At 46.5% G+C, this 18,904-nt stretch overlaps 1 protein-coding gene across 1 annotated transcript in view; it reads left to right on the top strand.

Moving 5' to 3' along the window:
- Positions 1-16,580: 16,580 nt before the first annotated feature.
- PRPS2 (phosphoribosyl pyrophosphate synthetase 2) overlaps positions 16,581-18,904 on the top strand; it is a 35,355-nt gene continuing 33,031 nt past the window's right edge. The window contains exon 1 of the mRNA XM_080653644.1: positions 16,581-16,806. Coding sequence (XP_080509770.1) covers positions 16,685-16,806 — 122 coding nt within the window. The 5' untranslated portion in view covers positions 16,581-16,684. The remainder of the gene's footprint in view (positions 16,807-18,904) is intronic.

Raw genomic sequence — 18,904 nt, forward strand, 5'->3', positions numbered from 1 at the left:
CAGGGGTCACTTGGCCGCGGATAATAGGGAACTCCTGAAATTGACGTGCTAAGGCCCAAGGCGCTGAGCTCCTCCAGCTCCTGGCCAGTGGCCCTTTCATTGCTTCCTGTGACCTGCTCTTCAGTGAATGTCCAAAGCCGTCTTTCAAATTCCTGAGTCTGGGGCTCTCCCCTCCCCCATCCGGAGTTCCCCCCAGGAATCTTAGGCCCTGCTTTGCCTTCTAAGTTGCCTCCCTTGGCGGCCTGGAAGCTCAGAGCTATCTGGGGTTTCAAATGTTCTCTTTTCATTTGGCTTGCTAGTCCAGCCGGCGTGGCTCAGTGGTTGAGCATCGACCTATGACCCAGGAGGGCGCGGTTCCATTCCTGGTCAGGGCACATGCCCAGGTTGCAGGCTTGATCCCAGTGTGGGGCGTGCAGGATGCAGTCAATTGATGATTCTCTCTCATCATTGATGTTTCTCTCTCTCTCTCTCTCTCCCTTCCCTCTCTGAAATAAAAAAATATATATTTTAAAAATAAAATAAAATAAAATAATAATTTGGCTTACTAATGCAATTCTTCCAAATCCATTAGATCTTTTTTTTTTAAATATATTTTATTGATTTTTTACAGAGAGGAAGAGAGAGGGATAGAAAGTTAGAAACATCGATGAAAGAGAGACATCGATCAGCTGCCTCCTGCACGCCCCCTATTGGGGATGTGCCCGCAACCCAGGTACATGCCCTTGACCAGAATCGAACCTGGGACCCTTGAGTCCACAGGCCGACGCTCTATCCACTGAGCAAAACCAGTTAGGGCCCATTAGATCTTTAGGATCCTGAGTTTGGATGTTTGGTTTGATTGTTTCTGTGCTTTTTCTCTTCAAACTGTCCCAGATCCCTTTAGACAGGGGAATAGAGTAAACACGTGAATTGGACATATGCATTTCCCACTCTGAGCTTTTTTAAAAAAATTATAATTGGTTTAAGAGAGGAAGGGAGAGGGGGGAGAGAGAGAGAGAAACATCAATGATGAGAGAGAATCATTGATCCGCTGCCTCCTGCATGCCCCCCACTGGGGATCGAGCCCACAACCCTGGCATGTGCCCTTGACTGGAATCGAACCTGGGACCCTTCAATCTGCAGGCCGACGCTCTATCCACTGAGCCACACCGGCTAGGGCCCAACTCTGAGCTTTTGAGATCTGGTCAGGAAGCAGGCGCTTGGGAAATCAGAGGCCAGGAGACCCCTGAACCCCAATTCCTGCTCATGGAAACGGCAGGAGTGGCTGGGGACAGAAGGCTGTTTGCTCTCTTTTTTCTTAACACCTAGGAATCACGGGACATGGAGCCATAGTCGTGACCAGGGACAGCGTATGAGGTAGTTTAGGTGACTTGCTCTGGAGATCCGATACCCCATGGGTTCAAACCCTAGCTCTGCCACTTGCTGCTGTCCATCACACACTGCCCATCACTTTACTTACTCCCTCCCTCTGCTCTTCAGGTTATTCATCTGTAAATGGGGGTAGTAATTCCTATTTTTCAGCTTTTGTGAGCAATAATAGAAATCATGAATGCAAATGCTCAGCACAGTGTTAGAGAATACATCATATGGACTTAGTATGTATTATAGCCAAATACAGAAAGTCTAGTTTTGTAATTCTGTTTCCCATAGAAAACTGGATAACAGTATGTGACTGTTAGTCATCATTTTAAGTAACAGGCAAATTGTTCTTCTTTATAAAAAGATATGGGAGCTATGGAAAGAAAAACTTCTAGGAAATCCTTATTTCTATATTCAGAAGTTTCCCCGGAATTTTTTTCCAAATTTTTACATCTTTGTAAGGTAACTGTTCTCAAACACTAGTTTATTAAGACAGTTAAAGGTTTGTTTGCACAGTAATCTTTAATTCACGACAACAAAATGTTATTCCTTCAGAGTTTTCCCCCAAATTTAAAAATTAACAATATAGCCCGGCTGATGTGGCTCAGTGGTTGAGCACTGAACTATAAACCAGGAGGTCACAGTTGGATTCTGGGTAAGGGCCCATACCCAGGTTGTGGGCTCAATCCCCATTGTGCGGTGTGCAGGAAGCAGCCGATCAATGATTCTCTCTCATCATTGGTATTTCTACCTCTCTCACCCTCTCCCTTCCTCTCTGAAATGAATTAAAAAAAGAAAGCATCAGTTACTATTATTCAGGCCATGTCTGAATATTATTATTTTTTAAATATATTTTTATTGATTTCAGAGAGGAAGGAAGGAGAGAGAGAGAGAAACATCAATGATGAGAGATAATCATAAATTGGCTGCCTCCTGCACGCCCCCTACTGGGGATTGAGCCTGCAACTTGGGCAGTGCCAGCACAGGCAAGGGTTCAGTGAGCCTGAGGGGGGGCGGTGAAGGATTGAAGAAATGACAAAGAGAATAAGCTGGGTCTAGGTGGATCTCCTGTGCCTGGCTAAGGCCACAGAGAAAAGATCCAGACGGCAAGCTGAGCCTTTATTTTAAAGCCAGAGGTAAACAAGGTGGTGGTCAACATAGTTACAGTGTTCTTGTGAGTTTCACTTGTTTTGGCAGCACTTGCTGCACCTCCCACAGCCCATTAGCTACCCAGGAAGGATCTAGGGAGGTCATAAGGTCAAGCTTATTTATGCTAAGCTGGGACCCTCTAAACTGGGACTTGTTTGTGGCTTTGCCAACAGGTCAGTCCCAGGCTTAACCCTATCCGCTCCCTACACATGCCCTGATTAGGAATTGAACCCAGGACCCTTCAGTCTGCAGGCCGACGCTCTCTCCACTGAGCCAAATCAGCTGAATATTATCCTCATCACCTTCCTGCTGGCCTCCCTGACTCTGATCTCCCTTCCGCCACATCACGAGATGCAAATCCGATCATGTTTCCTAAGATGCAAATCCAACCATGTCCCCTTCATGCTCTGTATCCAAACCAAACAGCCCTGTGTGAGCCTTTGCATGGACGTCAGTAAGACAGCCTTCAATGTCCTCCAATGTTAGAAAAACAAGTTCGCTGGAAGTGGCTCTATTTCAGAAATGAAAATAGTGCCTTCCTTTCTACCTGCTTCACCATGAGACCTAGATAATTGCCATATTTTAATTTTTTCAAATTGCATATAAAATGCACAATAACACTGAAAATACTTCCAAAACAATGATGATACAATAAAAGCCTTTCTCTGGAAGAAAATTAAAGCAGACACGTTTCTAAATTAAGTACTAATTGGGGAATCAAGCTAAACTTGCAAATCTCATGCTACATATGCGTACAATTCAAATGAAAAGGATAATTGCCCAGCAATAGTTTCTGAAACAAAAATCTAAATTGAAATCTAACCCTAGCCGGTGTTGCTCAGTGGATAGAGCGTCAGCCTGTGGACCAAAGGGTCCGGGTTTGATTCTGATCGAGGGCATGACCCCGGTTGCAGGCTCCTCCTGGTCTGGGCCCTGGTCAGGCATGTGCAGGAGGCAACCAACCCATGTGTCTCTCTCACATCATTGTTTCTGTCTGTCTCTCCCTCTCTCTTCCACTCTCCCTAAATAAAAGATCAATGGAAAAATATCCTTGGGTGAGGATTAACAACAACAAAAAACATAAATAAAAACAATAAAAATAGAAGTCCACTGTACCTGGTGTCTTAGGGAGGCATTGGTCATTGTGAAACGGGCTCTTTATTTATATCTCTACAAGTACAAGGCAGGGTGCAGATCCTTTGCCAGAGAAGCACGTGACCTCTGATCCTTGGGGCCCCAATCCCCCCACCTCACCCTCTGACTGTAAGGCTTGGGAGGTGAGTGTAGACTCACCAGCTTCAGGACAGACTCCAGATCAAGGCAGCATTTACTATTCGGTAGGCTCTTTGCTGTGGTTTTTTTCTTCAACAGTCAAAACGCACTTCCTCTCCGGGAGGGTAATTACATTTCTCTCGGTGCACGCGTGTCCTGAGGCGCAGGCCCAGCATGACGGGAGCCGGGCAGCTAGTTGCCCTCTAATTCTAATAGGTGCAAAGGCCTAGAGGTAGACTAGCAAGGGCCGAGGCAGCAGCGGGGATGTGTGAGTGGGGCCTGGTGTCGGGACAATCAGAAGCACAGTCTTGATGAAAAATGACAGTTGACATTTGGCCTCCCTGGGAATAAAACAGAGACTGCTGGGGCCGATGGCAGAGGGGAGATCCCTGCCCCACAAAAGGGGACACCTCAACTTGGGGACAAACAGTTGTGTCTTGATGCAGAAGCAGGACCAGTGCTACTAGATCTTATCTATCTATCATCTATCTATCTATCTATCTATCTATCTATCTATCTATCTATCTATCATCTATCTATCTATCATCTATCTACCTCTATCTATCTATATCTGTCTACTTCTGTCTATCTATCTATCATCTATATCTACCTCTATCTATCATCTATCTATATCCCTATCTATCTACCTACCTATCTAATCTATCATCTATCACCATCTATCTATATCTATCTATCTCTATCATCTATCTATATCTATCTACCTCTATCATCTATCTATCTATCTATCTATCTATCTAATCATCTATCTATCACCATCTATCTCTATCTATCTATCTCTATCTATCTATCATCTATTTATATCTATATCTATCTATCTATCTAGATATAGAATGAAATCTATATTTTATTTATTTATTTTTAAAATATATTTTTATTGATTTTTTTACAGAGAGGAAGGGAGAGGGAGAGAGAGTAAGAAACATTGATGAGAGAGAAACATTGATCAGCTGCCTCCTGCACACCCCCCACTGGGGATGTGCCCACAACCAAGGCACATGCCCTTGACCGGAATCGAACCTGGGACTCTTGAGTCCGCAGGCTGACGCTCTATCCACTGAGCCAAACCAGTCTGGGCAAAAATCTCCTATATTTTAATGAGATCTTTTTATATGTTTTTATTGGTTTCAGAGAGGAAGGGAGAGGAGAGAGAGAGAAACGTCAATGATGAGAGAGGATCATGGATCGGCTGCCTCCTGCACACCCCCCACTGGGGATCGAGCCTAAAACCCGGGCAAATGCCCTGACCTGGAATTGAACCGTGACCTCCTGGTTCATAGGTTGATGCTCAGCCACTGAACCACACCAGGTGGACGAAACCTTCTATATTTTAAAAGTTAGCAACTCATTCAAGTGAAAGGTGACAACCCAGCAACCTCACTAGGACGACCCAGCAAAACAACTGCAAGATACTGGTTTCCTCGTTTGGGCCGAGAGTGTGAGGTTTTCTTCTGGGCCGCCTTCCCCCTTGAAATAGAAATCGAGACAAATGCTATTCTGCTCTTCTGCCTAGGAGAGATGTTAAAGAGAAACAACCACACTTGCCCGGCCTTTCTGGTTCAGTGGTTGAGCATCAACCTATGAACCAGGAGGTCATGGTTCGATTCCTGGTCAGGGCACATGCCTGGGTTACCTGCTCGATCCCCAGTAGGGGGCGTGCAGGAAGCAGCTGATCCAAGATTCTCTCTCATCATTGATGTATCTATCTCTCTCTCCCTCTCTCTTCCTCTCTGAAATCAATGAAAATATATATTTTTAAGAACACACTAAATGCAATATGGTATTCTGGCTTGGATCCTGGAACAGAAACAAACAAAGCCCCCAAACCATGGTGGTAAACTAATAAGATCACAGCAGGTCTGGCGTTTAGTTAGTAGCATTGGGCCAGTGTTCGTTTCTTAGTTTTGACAGCTGGACGGTGGTTCTGCAAGATCTGAAGGTGAGGGGAGATTGAGTGAAGGGTGGGTAGGAACTCTCGATAGGAGATGGGCAACTTTCCTGTAGATCTGAAATCGTTCACTTAACAATACATGTCCAGCCCTGGCCATTGTAGCTCAGTTGTTTGGGCATCGTCCCATGCACTGAAGGGTTGCTGGTTTGATTCCCGGTTGGGGTTGCGGGTTCGGACCATGGTTGGGGTACAAGAGGCAACCAATCAATGTTTTTCTTTCTCACACTGATATTTCTCTCTCTCTGTGTGTGTGTCTGTCTCCCACTGCCTCTCCCTCTAAAATCAATAAAAACATATTTACAAAAATAAATAATGATTTGGAAATTATAAGAATACTCAATAAGCAATAAGCTACCACTTAGATAACTTGGTAAGAAGTTTGGGATTGATGTAGCTTAGTTTCATTAGAGAATAAAAGGGATCACATTTATGATCTTATGTATATACTAGAGGCCCGGTGCACAAAATCTGTGCACTCGGGTGTGGGGGGGTGTCCCTCAGCCTGAGCTGTGCCCTCTTGCAGTCCGGGACCCCTCGGGGGATGTCAGACTGCTGGCTTAGGCCTGCTCCCGGCAGTCAGACATCCCCCAAGGGGTTCTTTTTTTTTTAAAATATATTTTATTGATTTTTTACAGAGAGAAAGGGAGAGGGATAGAGAGTTAGAAACATCGATGAGAGAGAAACATCGATCAGCTGCCTCCTGCACACCCCCCACTGGGGATGTGCTCACAACCAAGGCACATGCCCTTGACCGGAATCGAACCCGGGACCCTTCAGTCTGCAGGCCGACGCTCTATCCACTGAGCCAAACTGGTTTCGGCACCCCAAGGGGTTCTTAGCACTGCCACCGCCGCTGCCCTGTGTTGAGCACCTGCCCCCTATTGGTCAGTGCGCGTCATAGCAACCAGTCATTCCGCCGTTCAGTCGATTTGCATATTAGCCTTTTATTATATAGGATGTTTATATGTTCTCATTGCAGTCGTAAATATACTCATTTCACTGGTGGTCTATCATCAGATGTCTAGAATCCTCCTGGTCCCCAAAGGACAGCTCACCCTATCTAGCATTGAAGCATGAGCAATTTTCTTCTGTGTTTCAACATAAAAAATATGAAAGGTATAAACAGGACAGAGAAGAGAGTTTAAATCCTTGCCTTCCACTAACCTGAATGCCTGACGAACTCTCTCTGAGCCTCAGTGTTCTCATCTGTGCTATGGGAGCCAGGGCCACCACTGTGGCTTTGAAAATTACATGTGATTCATGAGACAGATTGTGGCCCAGAGGAAGGATTCAATTCCCTTCCGTGCTTCCCACTAATGAATGAATTGACGAGCAACCTTTTTCTATATGAAACTGATAAGTTTAATGCTGTGTATTTCACATAATGCGGATGTTTATTAAACGTAGCTTGTTGACTTGATTTAAAGCACCGGGAATAGAAGGGTCTAAATACTCCAGAGGACTGTGTTTGAGCTAAAATTCCTGTGTGTGGCTTGTTACAGCTCTTCTATTACCTGTGATAGTATAACCTTGAATGAGTGCCAGTGGGGTTAATCATTTATAAAGTGCGGCTCCCCCCCCCCCACCCAAAGATACTTGAGTGAGGCTTTTTCAAGTCTGAATAAGGTCACACTCTTATTATAACGATCAAGAAAATCACAGCATGCTTTGCGAACTGATATGTACATAGTTGTTATCGTAAGTTGGCATTCGAGTAAATGAACATTTTTTGGTTAAAAAGTTGTGCTTGTCAATCAAATTCTTATACACAATAACCCTTCTGAAGGTACATGCTGCATTCTTTTTACCGCCTTCATAGGAGAAAAAGTTTTCAAAAGTTATTCATTTTCTCCTTTTAAAAAGCATTGTTTTTTAAAAATAAAGCTTTTAGAAAACTACTCAGAAAACGCCGATTTCGTCATTTCCCACTACCTTTGCTAATTAGTTAGTCGGCACGAACAGTTTGCATCTTTTTAACTGGCACCTCTGGGCCAGAGGAACTGAAGGACTTTTACAGGGGAGAATAAATAGAAATTATGTTACCATCCCAGCCCTAATGACCCGAATAGCATGGGAAAAGAGCGCCGTGGACTAAGGAACAGAGTCAAGAATAAAACGACCACAGCTAACAGCACAGGCTCTGCTATGTTAGGTGCTATTCTCAGGTTCATTACCAGTTCCTCCAAGGAAAAGTGTCTCCATATTCTGGGCAAAGAGAAGAAAAGGATGGTACAATTCAGAATCCGAGGGACAAAAAGCCAATGGGAGAACTGGAAGGATTGGGGGTGCGTGCGTGTGTGCGTGTGTGTGTGTGTGTGTGTGCGTGTGTGTGTGTGTGTGTGTGTGTGTGTGTCCCTTATTATACAATGATCAGAAAGAGGGGCTTTATTAGTTATTCCTCCTGGCTCTAAGAAGTTTCTAGGGGTCACATGATACTGATTCCGGGTTTGTCACTGGAGTGTTTATCAGAGCGGCTGCACAGCATCAAGAGAAGTGTTTCTTTAGAAAGATGAAGGTACTTTTGGCTGCTGTCTACATTGATCATGTCAATTGCAAAATAATGGTGTTTTCATTGAACCACGAACTGCGCCCTCTCTGAATGAAATTTCAAGAGTATTGGTTACAGAACATTTCTTGCTTTTAAGATCTTCCCGGCATGTCTCCTTTGTTCTTTATTCTTTTAAAAGGCCAGGAGGAAAGAAAACGTTGTGCGAATCTGTCAGGCAATGTGCTAGATGAGGGATTGGCAAACTACTGATGGCCTACAGGCCAAATCTCGCCTGCCTCCCTGTTTCTGGGAAAAGAAGACACACACACACACACACACGCGCGCACACACACACACACACACAAAGATATTACTCAGTGTGAGAAAGAAAGCAATCCTGCTGTTTGCAACAACTTGAATGAACTTTGGGGGCATTATGCTGAGTGAAATAAGTCAGACAGAGAGACATATATATGGAACCTAAAGAAGCTGAACTCGTACAAACAGAGGTAAAGTGGTGGTTGCCAGGGGTGCAGGAGGGGAGTGGTGAATGGGGAGATATTGGTCAAAGGGTACAAAGTCCCAGTTATAAGATTAACAAGCTCTGGGATCTAACATACAGCGTGGCGAGTATGGCTAACAACACGCTCTTGTATACTTGCAAGTTGCTAAGAGAGGGGATCTGAAATGCTCTCACGGCAAAAAAGACACGGCATTATGTGAAGTGATGGAGCGTTAGGTAACCCTGTGGCAGTAACCATTTTGTAATATGTGTGTATCAACTCAGCACTTTGTCTACCTTAAACTTCCACACCGTTTTATGTCAGTTATATCTCAATAAAAGGGGGGAAGGCAAGACTTCCTAACGGAGAAGCCCACTTTTTCTGTAAAGGGCCAAAGAGTAAATATTTAGGGTTCAAAGCCACATGCTCTCTGCCATAACTTCTCAACTCTGACACAGAGCAGCCTCAGACAGTGTGTAAATAATGGGTGTGTGAATGTGTAAAACTTTATTTACAGCCCTAGCCAGTTTGGCTCAGTGGATAGAGCATCGATCGGCCTGTAGACTGAAGGGTCCCGGGTTCGATTCCAGTCAAGGGAACGCACCTCGGTTGCAGGTTCGATCCTCAGCCCTGGTCAGGGCGTGTGTAGGAGGCAACCAATCCATGTGTCTCTCTCACATTAATGTTTCTCTCTCTCTCTCTCTCTGTCTCCCCCCCGTCTTGCACTCTCTCTAAAAATCAATGGAAAAAATATCCTCAGGTGAGGATTAACAGCAAAACGAAAAAACTTTATTTACAAAGCAGGCTGTGAACAGAATTTGGCCTTCGTTTAGTTGGCCAGCCCCTGCTGTGGAGTTGATGTTCACGTCTAGCCCTCAGCAGAGAGGACTGAGCTGGAGATACAAACATGTAAAGCATCAGGATTCGGTCTTGGGCCTGGCTGACAGCGGGAAGGGCTTCTAAAAACAACACAGAAGCCAGGAAAGCCCAGGGTCATGTTTGGAGACATCCCAACAACATTCCAAGATATTTTCTCCAACTGCTCCCGCTTGCGTGGCGGAGTGAAGTAAGAGGCAGTAGGTGCAGTCGTAAAATCTGCCTGGTCCCGCCGTTCAGCTGTGTGACCTTGGGAAAGCCACCCACCCTCTCTGATCTTCAGTTTCTCTGCCTGGGAAATGGGAGTGAGAGCCATAAGACTGACCTCATAGCATTGTTGTGAAGGTCTGCCATGTAGTAAGCGCTATATGCAGGCACAAGGCGATTACTTCTTCTCTCCATTGCTACCTCATTCTAGAAGGGTTCCCTTACCAAGCTTGGCTCACACTAGAATGAAACTCACTTCGACTTAACTGACTCCTCTCATCTGAACATCGCCGCTCCCCCTCATAACTATGCAGCTCCTCTGTCCCTTTAAGAACCTTCTTAAGCGGTGGGCAAACTACGGCCCGCGGGCCGGATTCGCTCCTTTACTTTGAATTTATATTAGTTCACACAAACACTCCATCCATGCTTTTGTTCCGGCCCTCCGGTCCAGTTTAAGAACCCATTGTGGCCCTCGAGTCAAAGAGTTTGCCCACCCGACTAGGTTCACCATTCTAGAACTTCCTCAGGCTCCATCTACACCCTGGCTGGGAATTCCAGGACACTTATCTCACCTTGAATTATGCATGCCCTATCAGTCTCTCCTAAGCTCCCCGAGAGCTCAGAGACTACCTTTGATCTAATTTCCAGAACTGACTAATGTGGCCCGTAGAAAAGGGACGTTTCCGTGGGCAATATCAGATTAGATGGACTTGCCCAAGAAATGGGTTCCTTCCACCTTCCCCTTGCCTCTCAAGCAAATGTACGCTTTAATGACCGAGTTTCACAAAAGCGTTCCTTTCTTTTCCATCTTCACTGGAGGCAAGTGAAGCTGGCCTTTGCTCCTGTTTTGTTCCGGCTTTCATCTTAGCATCATTACGGACTCACTGACTTTTGTACCTTTCATGCAACTGTAGCTCCATGAACTTTTAATGTTCACACTCTCCTATGTTTGATAAGTAGTGGCCGCTGTAAGCTGCCTGCTTTATCCTCCAGACATCTTCCTCCTCCCCTTTTGAAAAAAAAAATATATTTTTTTATTGATTTCAGAGAGGAAGGGAGAGGGAGAGAGAGAGAAACACCAATGATGAGAATCAATCATCCATCGGCTGCCTCCTGCATACCCCACACTGGGGATCGAGCCCGCAACTCGGGCATGTGCCCTGACTGGGAATCCAACCGTGACCTCCTGGTTCATAGGTCAACCTCAACCACTGAGCCACACGAGCCAGGCTCCTTCTCCCCTTTGCTACACCAGGGGCAAATAAATAAATAAATAAATTAAGTCCTGGCCCAGGTCATTGCTCCTGCTCCAGACCTTGAATCTGCCCCGTCTCCTAGGCGCCCTGGGTACTTGGGTACAGGAGGCAGCATTGACACAACAGACTTACTCTGCAGACCCAGTGATAAAAAGAAAGAAAAGGAAACCTTTGTCCTGATTCTCAGTCCAAACTGTTTGTGTAACCAAGTAGTTCCAGAAGATAAAGGTTTGCTCTTCTTCACTGGACAACTCGGCTCATATTTGTAGGGAGGAGAGGAGCTAGAACTGGAAAATTAGCATTTGCAAGTGTAGGAAACAGTCTTACAATGAAGGACTCAGACCATGGCCACCTTAAGCCAATGATTGATCTCTACATCCCTAATAGCAGGAGGCCCTGGCATGTTAATATCTTAGATGTGGTCATAGTATCGGATTCATAAAGAAAAATGTCTTTATCTTTTGTTAAAATAGCTCTTACTGAGGGAGAATTCACATACCATTCAACCCACCCATTTAAGTGTCAATTCAATGGCTTTTAGTATATTCGGAGTTGTGCCTTTGCCTCCACAATCCATTGGAGAACAATTTCATTACCCCCTCCCCCCAAGAAATCCCTTAGCCATCATGCTCTACCAGCTGTGGGCAAACTGCGGCCCGCGGGCCGGATCTGGCCCGTTCGGCTGTTCTATCCAGCCCGCGGAGCCGAAAGAGCAGAGGGTTCTCTTGCTCTCCCCTCCGCTCCTTTACTTTGAATTTATATTATTTCACACAAACACTCCATCCATGCTTTGGTCCGGTCCAGTTTAAGAGCCCATTGTGGCCCTCGAGTCAAAAAGTTTGCCCCCCCGCACCTAGTCCCTCCATCCACACCCCACCCCCAACCCCAGGCAACCCCTAATTTACTTTCTGTCTCTAGAGCTGCCGATTCTGAACATGGAATCATGCTATATGTGGTCTTTCATGACTGGTTTCTTTCTTTTAAAAAAATATATTTTATTGATTTCAGAGAGGAAGGGAGAGGAAGATCAAAACATCAATGATGAGAGAGAATCATGGATCGGCTGCCTCCTGCATGCCTCCCCACTGGGGATCGAACCTGCAACCTGGGCATGTGCCCTGACCGGCAATCAAACCCTGACCTCCTGGTTCATAGGTAGATGTTCAATCACTGAGTGGTCGGCAAACTGCGGCTCGTGAGCCACATGCAGCTCTTTGGCCCCTTGAGTGTGGCTCTTCCACAAAATACCACAGCCTGGGCGAGTCTATTTTGAAGAAGTGGCGTTAGAAGAAGTTTAAGTTTAAAAAATTTGGCTCGCAAAAGAAATTTCAATCGTACTGTTGATATTTGGCTCTGTTGACTAATGAGTTTGCCGACCACTGACTTAGCATACTGTTTTCAAGGTTCATCCACTGTGGGAACCCCTTTCACGTCCCGCGTGGTTCAGGGTTCCGGTTCAGGGTTCGGGTTCTGGAGAAGGCCGCACACAAATGAAAAAGACTAGAAAAGCATTAATTTGGGAATATTGGGGGCCAGGCGGGAGTCCACCTCTAGGGGGAGGACTACACCCCACTCTGGCCTTGCTATCCCTTTTACTGGGACTATGGGATACGCCCATAACCTTTAGGCAGGAAATTCCAATAACAGAAATTTACATGAAACAAACAGAGGTGGAGGCTGCTTCAGCTAACAATGTTTCAACTGAACAGTGAGTGATTAGAGCAATTAAGGTTGTTGACCAGCCTTCCCGGTTTCCTGTCCACATCTTTCTATTAGTGGGACAATGATCAGTTTCCGGCAATCCATGTCATGGTATGTATCAGAACTTCATTTCTTTTTATGGCTGAATAATAGTCCATTGTATGGATAGACCACATTGCTTATCCATCCACCAGTTGATGGCCACCTGGGTTGTTGACATCTTTTGGCTGTTGCGAATAGGGCCCCTATGAACGTTCATGTAAACTATGTATCTATCTGTCTTCAGTTTTTCTGTCTGCACACCCAGGCGTGGAATTGCTGGGTCATGTGCTAAATTCTATGTGTAACTGTTTGAGGAACTGCCAGACTGTTTCCAAAGCAGCTGCACCACATGCTCACCAACATTTGTCATTACGTCTTTTTAAAAAATATATATATTTTTATTGATTTCAGAGAGGTAAGAGAGGGAGAGAGAGATAGAAACATCATTGATGACAGAGAATCATTGATTGGCTGCCTTTTGCATGCCCCTTACTGGGGATGGAGCCCGCAACCTGGGCATGTGCCCTTGACCGGAATCAAACCCAGAACCCTTTATTCCACATGGCCGACACTCTATCCACTGAGCCATACTGGCTAGTGCTCATTACGTCTTTTTAACGAAAGCCATCAAGTGGGTATGAAGTGGAATCTCACTATGGTTTTCTTTTTTTTAAAAAAAATATTTTTTATTGATTTTTTACAGAGAGGAAGGGTGAGGGATAGAGAGTTAGAAACATCGATCAGCTGCCTCCTGCACACCCCCTACTAAGGATGTGCCCACAACCAAGGTACATGCCCTTGACCGGAATCGAACCTGGGACCCTTCAGTCTACAGGCTGACGCTCTATCCACTGAGCCAAACCGGTTGGGGCCTCACTATGGTTTTCATTGCCTTTCCCAATGGCTAATGATGCTGATCATCTCTTCACGTATTTATTAGTCATTTGTGTATCTTCTTTGGAGAAATCTTTTGCCTACTCTCTTCTTTTTTTTAATGGATTTTATTTTATTTTTTAGAGCTGTCTTGGGTTTTCAGCAAAATGGAACGCACAGTGCGTTCTCACATCCCCCCTGCCTCCACACACATACAGCCTCCCCGACTACCAACATCCCTGACCAGAGTGGTACATTTCTTACTATTGAACCAAGATCCACATCACATTGACCAAAGTTCCTAGCTTACATTAGGGCTCCCTCTTGGTGCTGTATATTCTCTGGGTTTGGCCCAATGTTTAATGACATGTATCCACCATTATAGTATCACACAGGATAGCTTTATTGCCCTAAAATCCTCTGTGTTCCCCTATTCATCTCTCCCTCCCCCACAAACCCAGGCAACCTTCATTTTGTAACTATCTCCGTAGTTTGGCCTTTTCCGGAATGTCATGGAGTTGGAATCATATACTATGTAGCCTTTTCTGCTGGGCTTCTTTCACTTGGCAATATGCATTTAAGGTCGCTGTGTGTGTTGTCAGGACTCCATAGCTCATTTCTTTTTAGCTCTGCAAAATACTCCATTGTCCGGATGGACCACATTTATTTATCCACTCACCTATTGAAAGACATCTTGGTTGTTTCCAGAATTCGACATTTATGAATAAAGCTGCTCTAAACACCCACATGCGGCTTCCTTTGCCCATTTTAAAATTGCCTTTTTTTTTTTTTAAGTTGTGGTTGCTTTTATACATTCGAAATACGAGTCCCTCATCAGCGATGTGAATTGCAAACATTTGCTCCCATGCTTTGCGTTGTCTTTCCACTTTCTCCCTGGCATCTTTTGAAACAGACAAGCTTTTCATTTTGAAGTCCAGTTCATCTATTTTTGTTGTTGCTTGCGCCTTTGGTGTCACAGTAAAGGAACCATTGTCTAATCCAAGGTCATGACGGTTTATAGTGTGTTTTCTTCTGAGAATTTTAGCTCTTACATGAAGGTCTTTTATCCATTTTGAATTTTTGCATATGATGTGTTATCCTTATCTTTTCAAAGATACAGACTAAAGAATGTAGGTGTGAATATCTGTTGACTGTAATAAAAAATACTTTAGAAAAATAGATGAAGCAAATATGGTAAAATTCTGAAAGATGCTATGTTTAAGGTGATGGGTTTATGGGTGCTCATTATACTCTTTATTTTTTTATATATTTATTGATTTTTTACAGAGAGGAAGGAAGAGGGATAGAGAGTTAGAAACATCGATGAGAGAGAAACATCGATCAGCTGCCTCCTGCACACCTTCTACTGGGGATGTGCCCGCAACCAAGGTACATGCCCTTGACCTGAATCGAAACTGGGACCTTTCAGTCCACAGGCCAATGTTCTATCCACTGAGCCAAACCGGTTAGGGCTATTTTTTTTTAATCCTCACCTGTGGACATGTTTCTCATTGATTTCAGAGAGGAAGGGGGAGGGGGGGAGAGAAACATGGATGTGAGAAACATCGATGTGGTTGCTTCCTGTACACCATCTGACTGCGCCTGAACAGGGATCAAACCCGCAACCTTTTAGTGCACTGGACGATGTTCCAACCCACTGAGCCACACTGGCCATGGCTCTATTTTTTTAAATTCTTTAAATAGAAAGTAAATGGAAAAGATGTAGAAACAAAAATCAGAAAAACTACTTGCTCTATCAGTGAAAATATAACAGAATAAACTTGCATTTATTTAAACTTGTTTTTAAAGTAAATTATAAACTCTAGCATTTTATAATTAGTTGTCAGTTATTTGTCACGCTGCTAATAAAAACACAATAGAATGAATGAATCAGGGTGTCTTGGCACTGCTCTTAGAGCTTCTCACTTTCATATGGCAGCTTCTAGCCACATGTGGCTGTTGAGCGCTTGAAAGAGTCCAACCCAAGATGGGCTGCAGGTATAAGGCACAGCCTGGCAAATTTGAATCGGGACGAATGCCACAGATAGTGGTCACTGAGTACATTTTTTGCAGTACACGCCCAGGAGAGGAAAGGAGTTCTCTCTTGAGGGGGGCATTTCTCTTCAGGGGAGTTCACAGGTAGAGTACTGTTATCACATAGACTGCAAAAGTTCCCATGTGCAAAGCATGCTTGGCCCTCAGAGTCTCTGGCCCTGGCCCATAGTTTGCAGACCTCTGTAGTTGGACCCCGTGGTAGGCAATGAGTTTGGGGGAATTCCACTCCTGGTTGCGAGGCAGTCCATCGCCTCTTCCAGCACCTTCCTCAGTGCCGAGTTAATCTGGTTCATTTCCTTTCCCCCAGGAGGCAGGGCCCAGTAGTCAAGATTTGTGGTCTGTTCCCTGATTGGTTTGGCTTAGTGGATAGAGCGTTGGCCCGTGGACTGAAGGGTCCCAGATTCGATTCTGGTCAAGGGCCCATGCCCGGGTTGCAGGCTGGATCCCCAGGAGGGGGCCTGCAGGAGGCAGCCGATCAATGATTCTCTCTCATCACTGATGTTTCTCTCTCTTTCCCTCTCTGAAATCAATAAAAATATGTTTTAAAAAAATATTGTTGTGTTCTGGAGCTCTCCTCAATGCTTCAGGACCAGCCAGAGCTTCGGAGCTGACGCCCTCGGCCAGGGGTCAGCCCCTGCCTCCCAGCACCCTCCTGCTTCCCCTCCACCCCCGCTCCCCCACCCTCTCCAACTCCCTTGCTCCTCCCCTTCCCACGTTGCTCCTCCCCACCACCCCCGCTGCACCAACCGGGTCCAGCCCCTGAGCTTTCCCCGCCCACCATGCCCCGCCCCTACAACTCCGCCTCCCGTAGCTCCGCCCCCCGCGGCTACCCGGCCGGTTCGTCCGTCTGCCGGCTGCGCGCTTTCCCGCTCCCGCTGCAGGCTCTGGTGCCACCGCTGCCTCCGTCTCCGCCGCGCACCCGTCGAGCCCCAAGATGACCAACATCGTGCTGTTCAGCGGCAGCTCTCACCAGGACCTGTCCCAGCGGGTGGCCGACCGGCTGGGCCTGGAGCTGGGCAAGGTGGTCACCAAGAAGTTCAGCAACCAGGAGACCAGGTGGGGACGCGTGGGGCCGGGGAGGGCGCCGGGCGCACGGCTGCGGGGCCGGGCCGGGCGCTCCCCCTTCCGGGGCGGGCCGGTCACGACGCGGCCTCCGCGCCACCGCCGCGGCGCCCCGGAAAGCCGAGGGCGGCCCCAGCCCGGAAGGGCGACATGGGGGGCGGTCACAGCGTCTCGGGGCGCGGTGGGCACCGCCGGCAGTAACCGCCCAGGTGCAGGGCACGCGGGGAGGGCCTCCCTGGCTGTGATCGCCCGGGTTGCGTGTCCCCTGCCGGGCTGATCCCGAACCCCGCGTGCTCGGGAAGGGTCCGCCCACGCCCCCGCCGGGGCTGCGCGCTGGATTCACCTGCGGCGGTTTCAAACGCCACTTCCCCGCCCTGCCCCGGAAGGTCGGAGCCCACGGGCCGCGAGCAGCATGGTGAAAGCTACCAGATGACTCTGCGGAGCAGCCAGGGCGCAAACCTTTAGGTTAGCCAGCAGGTGCGGTTGTGCAAAGGTTTTAAAAAGCGTGGGAACTCTGGGGGCGCACGTGCTGGGTTGCCCTGCGCTCCCTCTAATTTTTCTGCCTCCGAGATGATGGACTTGCAGCTCCTTCGCGGTTCTGAGACTCTGCTGTGTCCAGCAACCAGGCCGCGGCTGGAGTGTTTCAGGTCCACCAGACGCGCTCGCCTCTGCGCCCCGCGGGCAGGCGGGAGCCCCTACCTCAGGGGCCGGGCCAGGGGCTCCTTTTCCCAGCGGCCTGAGTCCTCAAAGCTCTCTGAACAATTTCAAGTTGGTCTCATTTCCCGGCTCTCCCTTTAAATGTCTAGCGCTGCACACGGTTACTGACCATTTCTTATCTTTGGCCAAGACCCACCTCAACATTTTCAACCAGCGCTGGAACAGTTGGTGCCAGCCGCAAAACAAAACAAAACAACCTCTCTCCGTACTTCCCGCTGTTTCAAAAATTAACTTGAAATAGATCATAGACCTAAACGTAAAACCTAGAACTAAACATTTCTAGATGAGAACATGGGGGGCGATGGGGCGATCTTGATGATCTTGGGTTAGGCAAAACATTTTTTAGATACTGAGGTGTTGAGTGCATATGGGGAAGGTGGTGGTGGCTGCTTTTTAGGAGAGATGAGTCTTCTTCCTGGTGGGCAATTGTAATCACAGGGCCCTGGTGATAAGTGAAGAAACATTTGTGACTGAGGAGCAGGTGGTATTAATGCTGGGAGTCCTTTGGCTAAAGAATTTGTCTTTGCAGATTTAAAAAAAAAATATATTATGGATTTCAGAGAAAGAGAAACATCCATGATGAGAGAGAATCATTGATCCGCTGCCTCCTGCACACCCCACACTGGGGATCGGGCAACCCGGGTATGTGCCCTGATGTGGAATTGAACGCTCAACCACTTAGCCACACTGGCTGGGCGTGTCTTTGCAGATTTAATAAAGAGGACCAGGAGGATGTCGGGAACTCGGGGAAAGATAGCAAAGCTAGGTTTGAATGTGGCAATGCTTTGCCAGTCCTATTTAAGTTTCAGTAGCCTTAGAGCAGGAGCAGAATGGGATCATGGTTTTTGTTCAGGAGGTGATGTCATATAATAAAGGAGAAATTTCTGGGTGAGGTGCACTTTGAAACTGCACTGCTGGAAAAAAAAAAAAAAAAGAACTCTTATCATTTGCAACAGCATGGAGGGACCTGGAGAGCATTATGCTAAGCAAAATAAGCCAGTCGGAGAAAAACAAATATCACATGATCTCACTCATTTGGGGAATATCATGAACAACATAAACTGATGAACAAAAATAGAGCCAGAGACAGAGAAACACCCAACAGATAGTCAAACCTCTGAGGGAAGGCGGGGGGGGGGGGGGGGTAAGAGATCAACCAAAGGGAATGTGTCCTCCTTACATGTTAGCTCAGTGCAGTCGACTCCTTTGCTGTAAAGAGCGTGGTTAATCTAGATCTGAAGTCCATGGTGAAGTCAGGGTTGGATTTCTGTTGGTGGAACTTCCTCAGACATTGATGTATTCAAGCGGACTCGATGTTATTTGCTTTTGAGTATTTTATAACTACCCCTTGATCGTTAGAAGTCATGAGGTCTCA

This window comes from Plecotus auritus (genome assembly GCF_963455305.1).
Source record: "Plecotus auritus genome assembly, chromosome: X".
NCBI classification, from domain to species: domain Eukaryota; kingdom Metazoa; phylum Chordata; class Mammalia; order Chiroptera; family Vespertilionidae; genus Plecotus; species Plecotus auritus.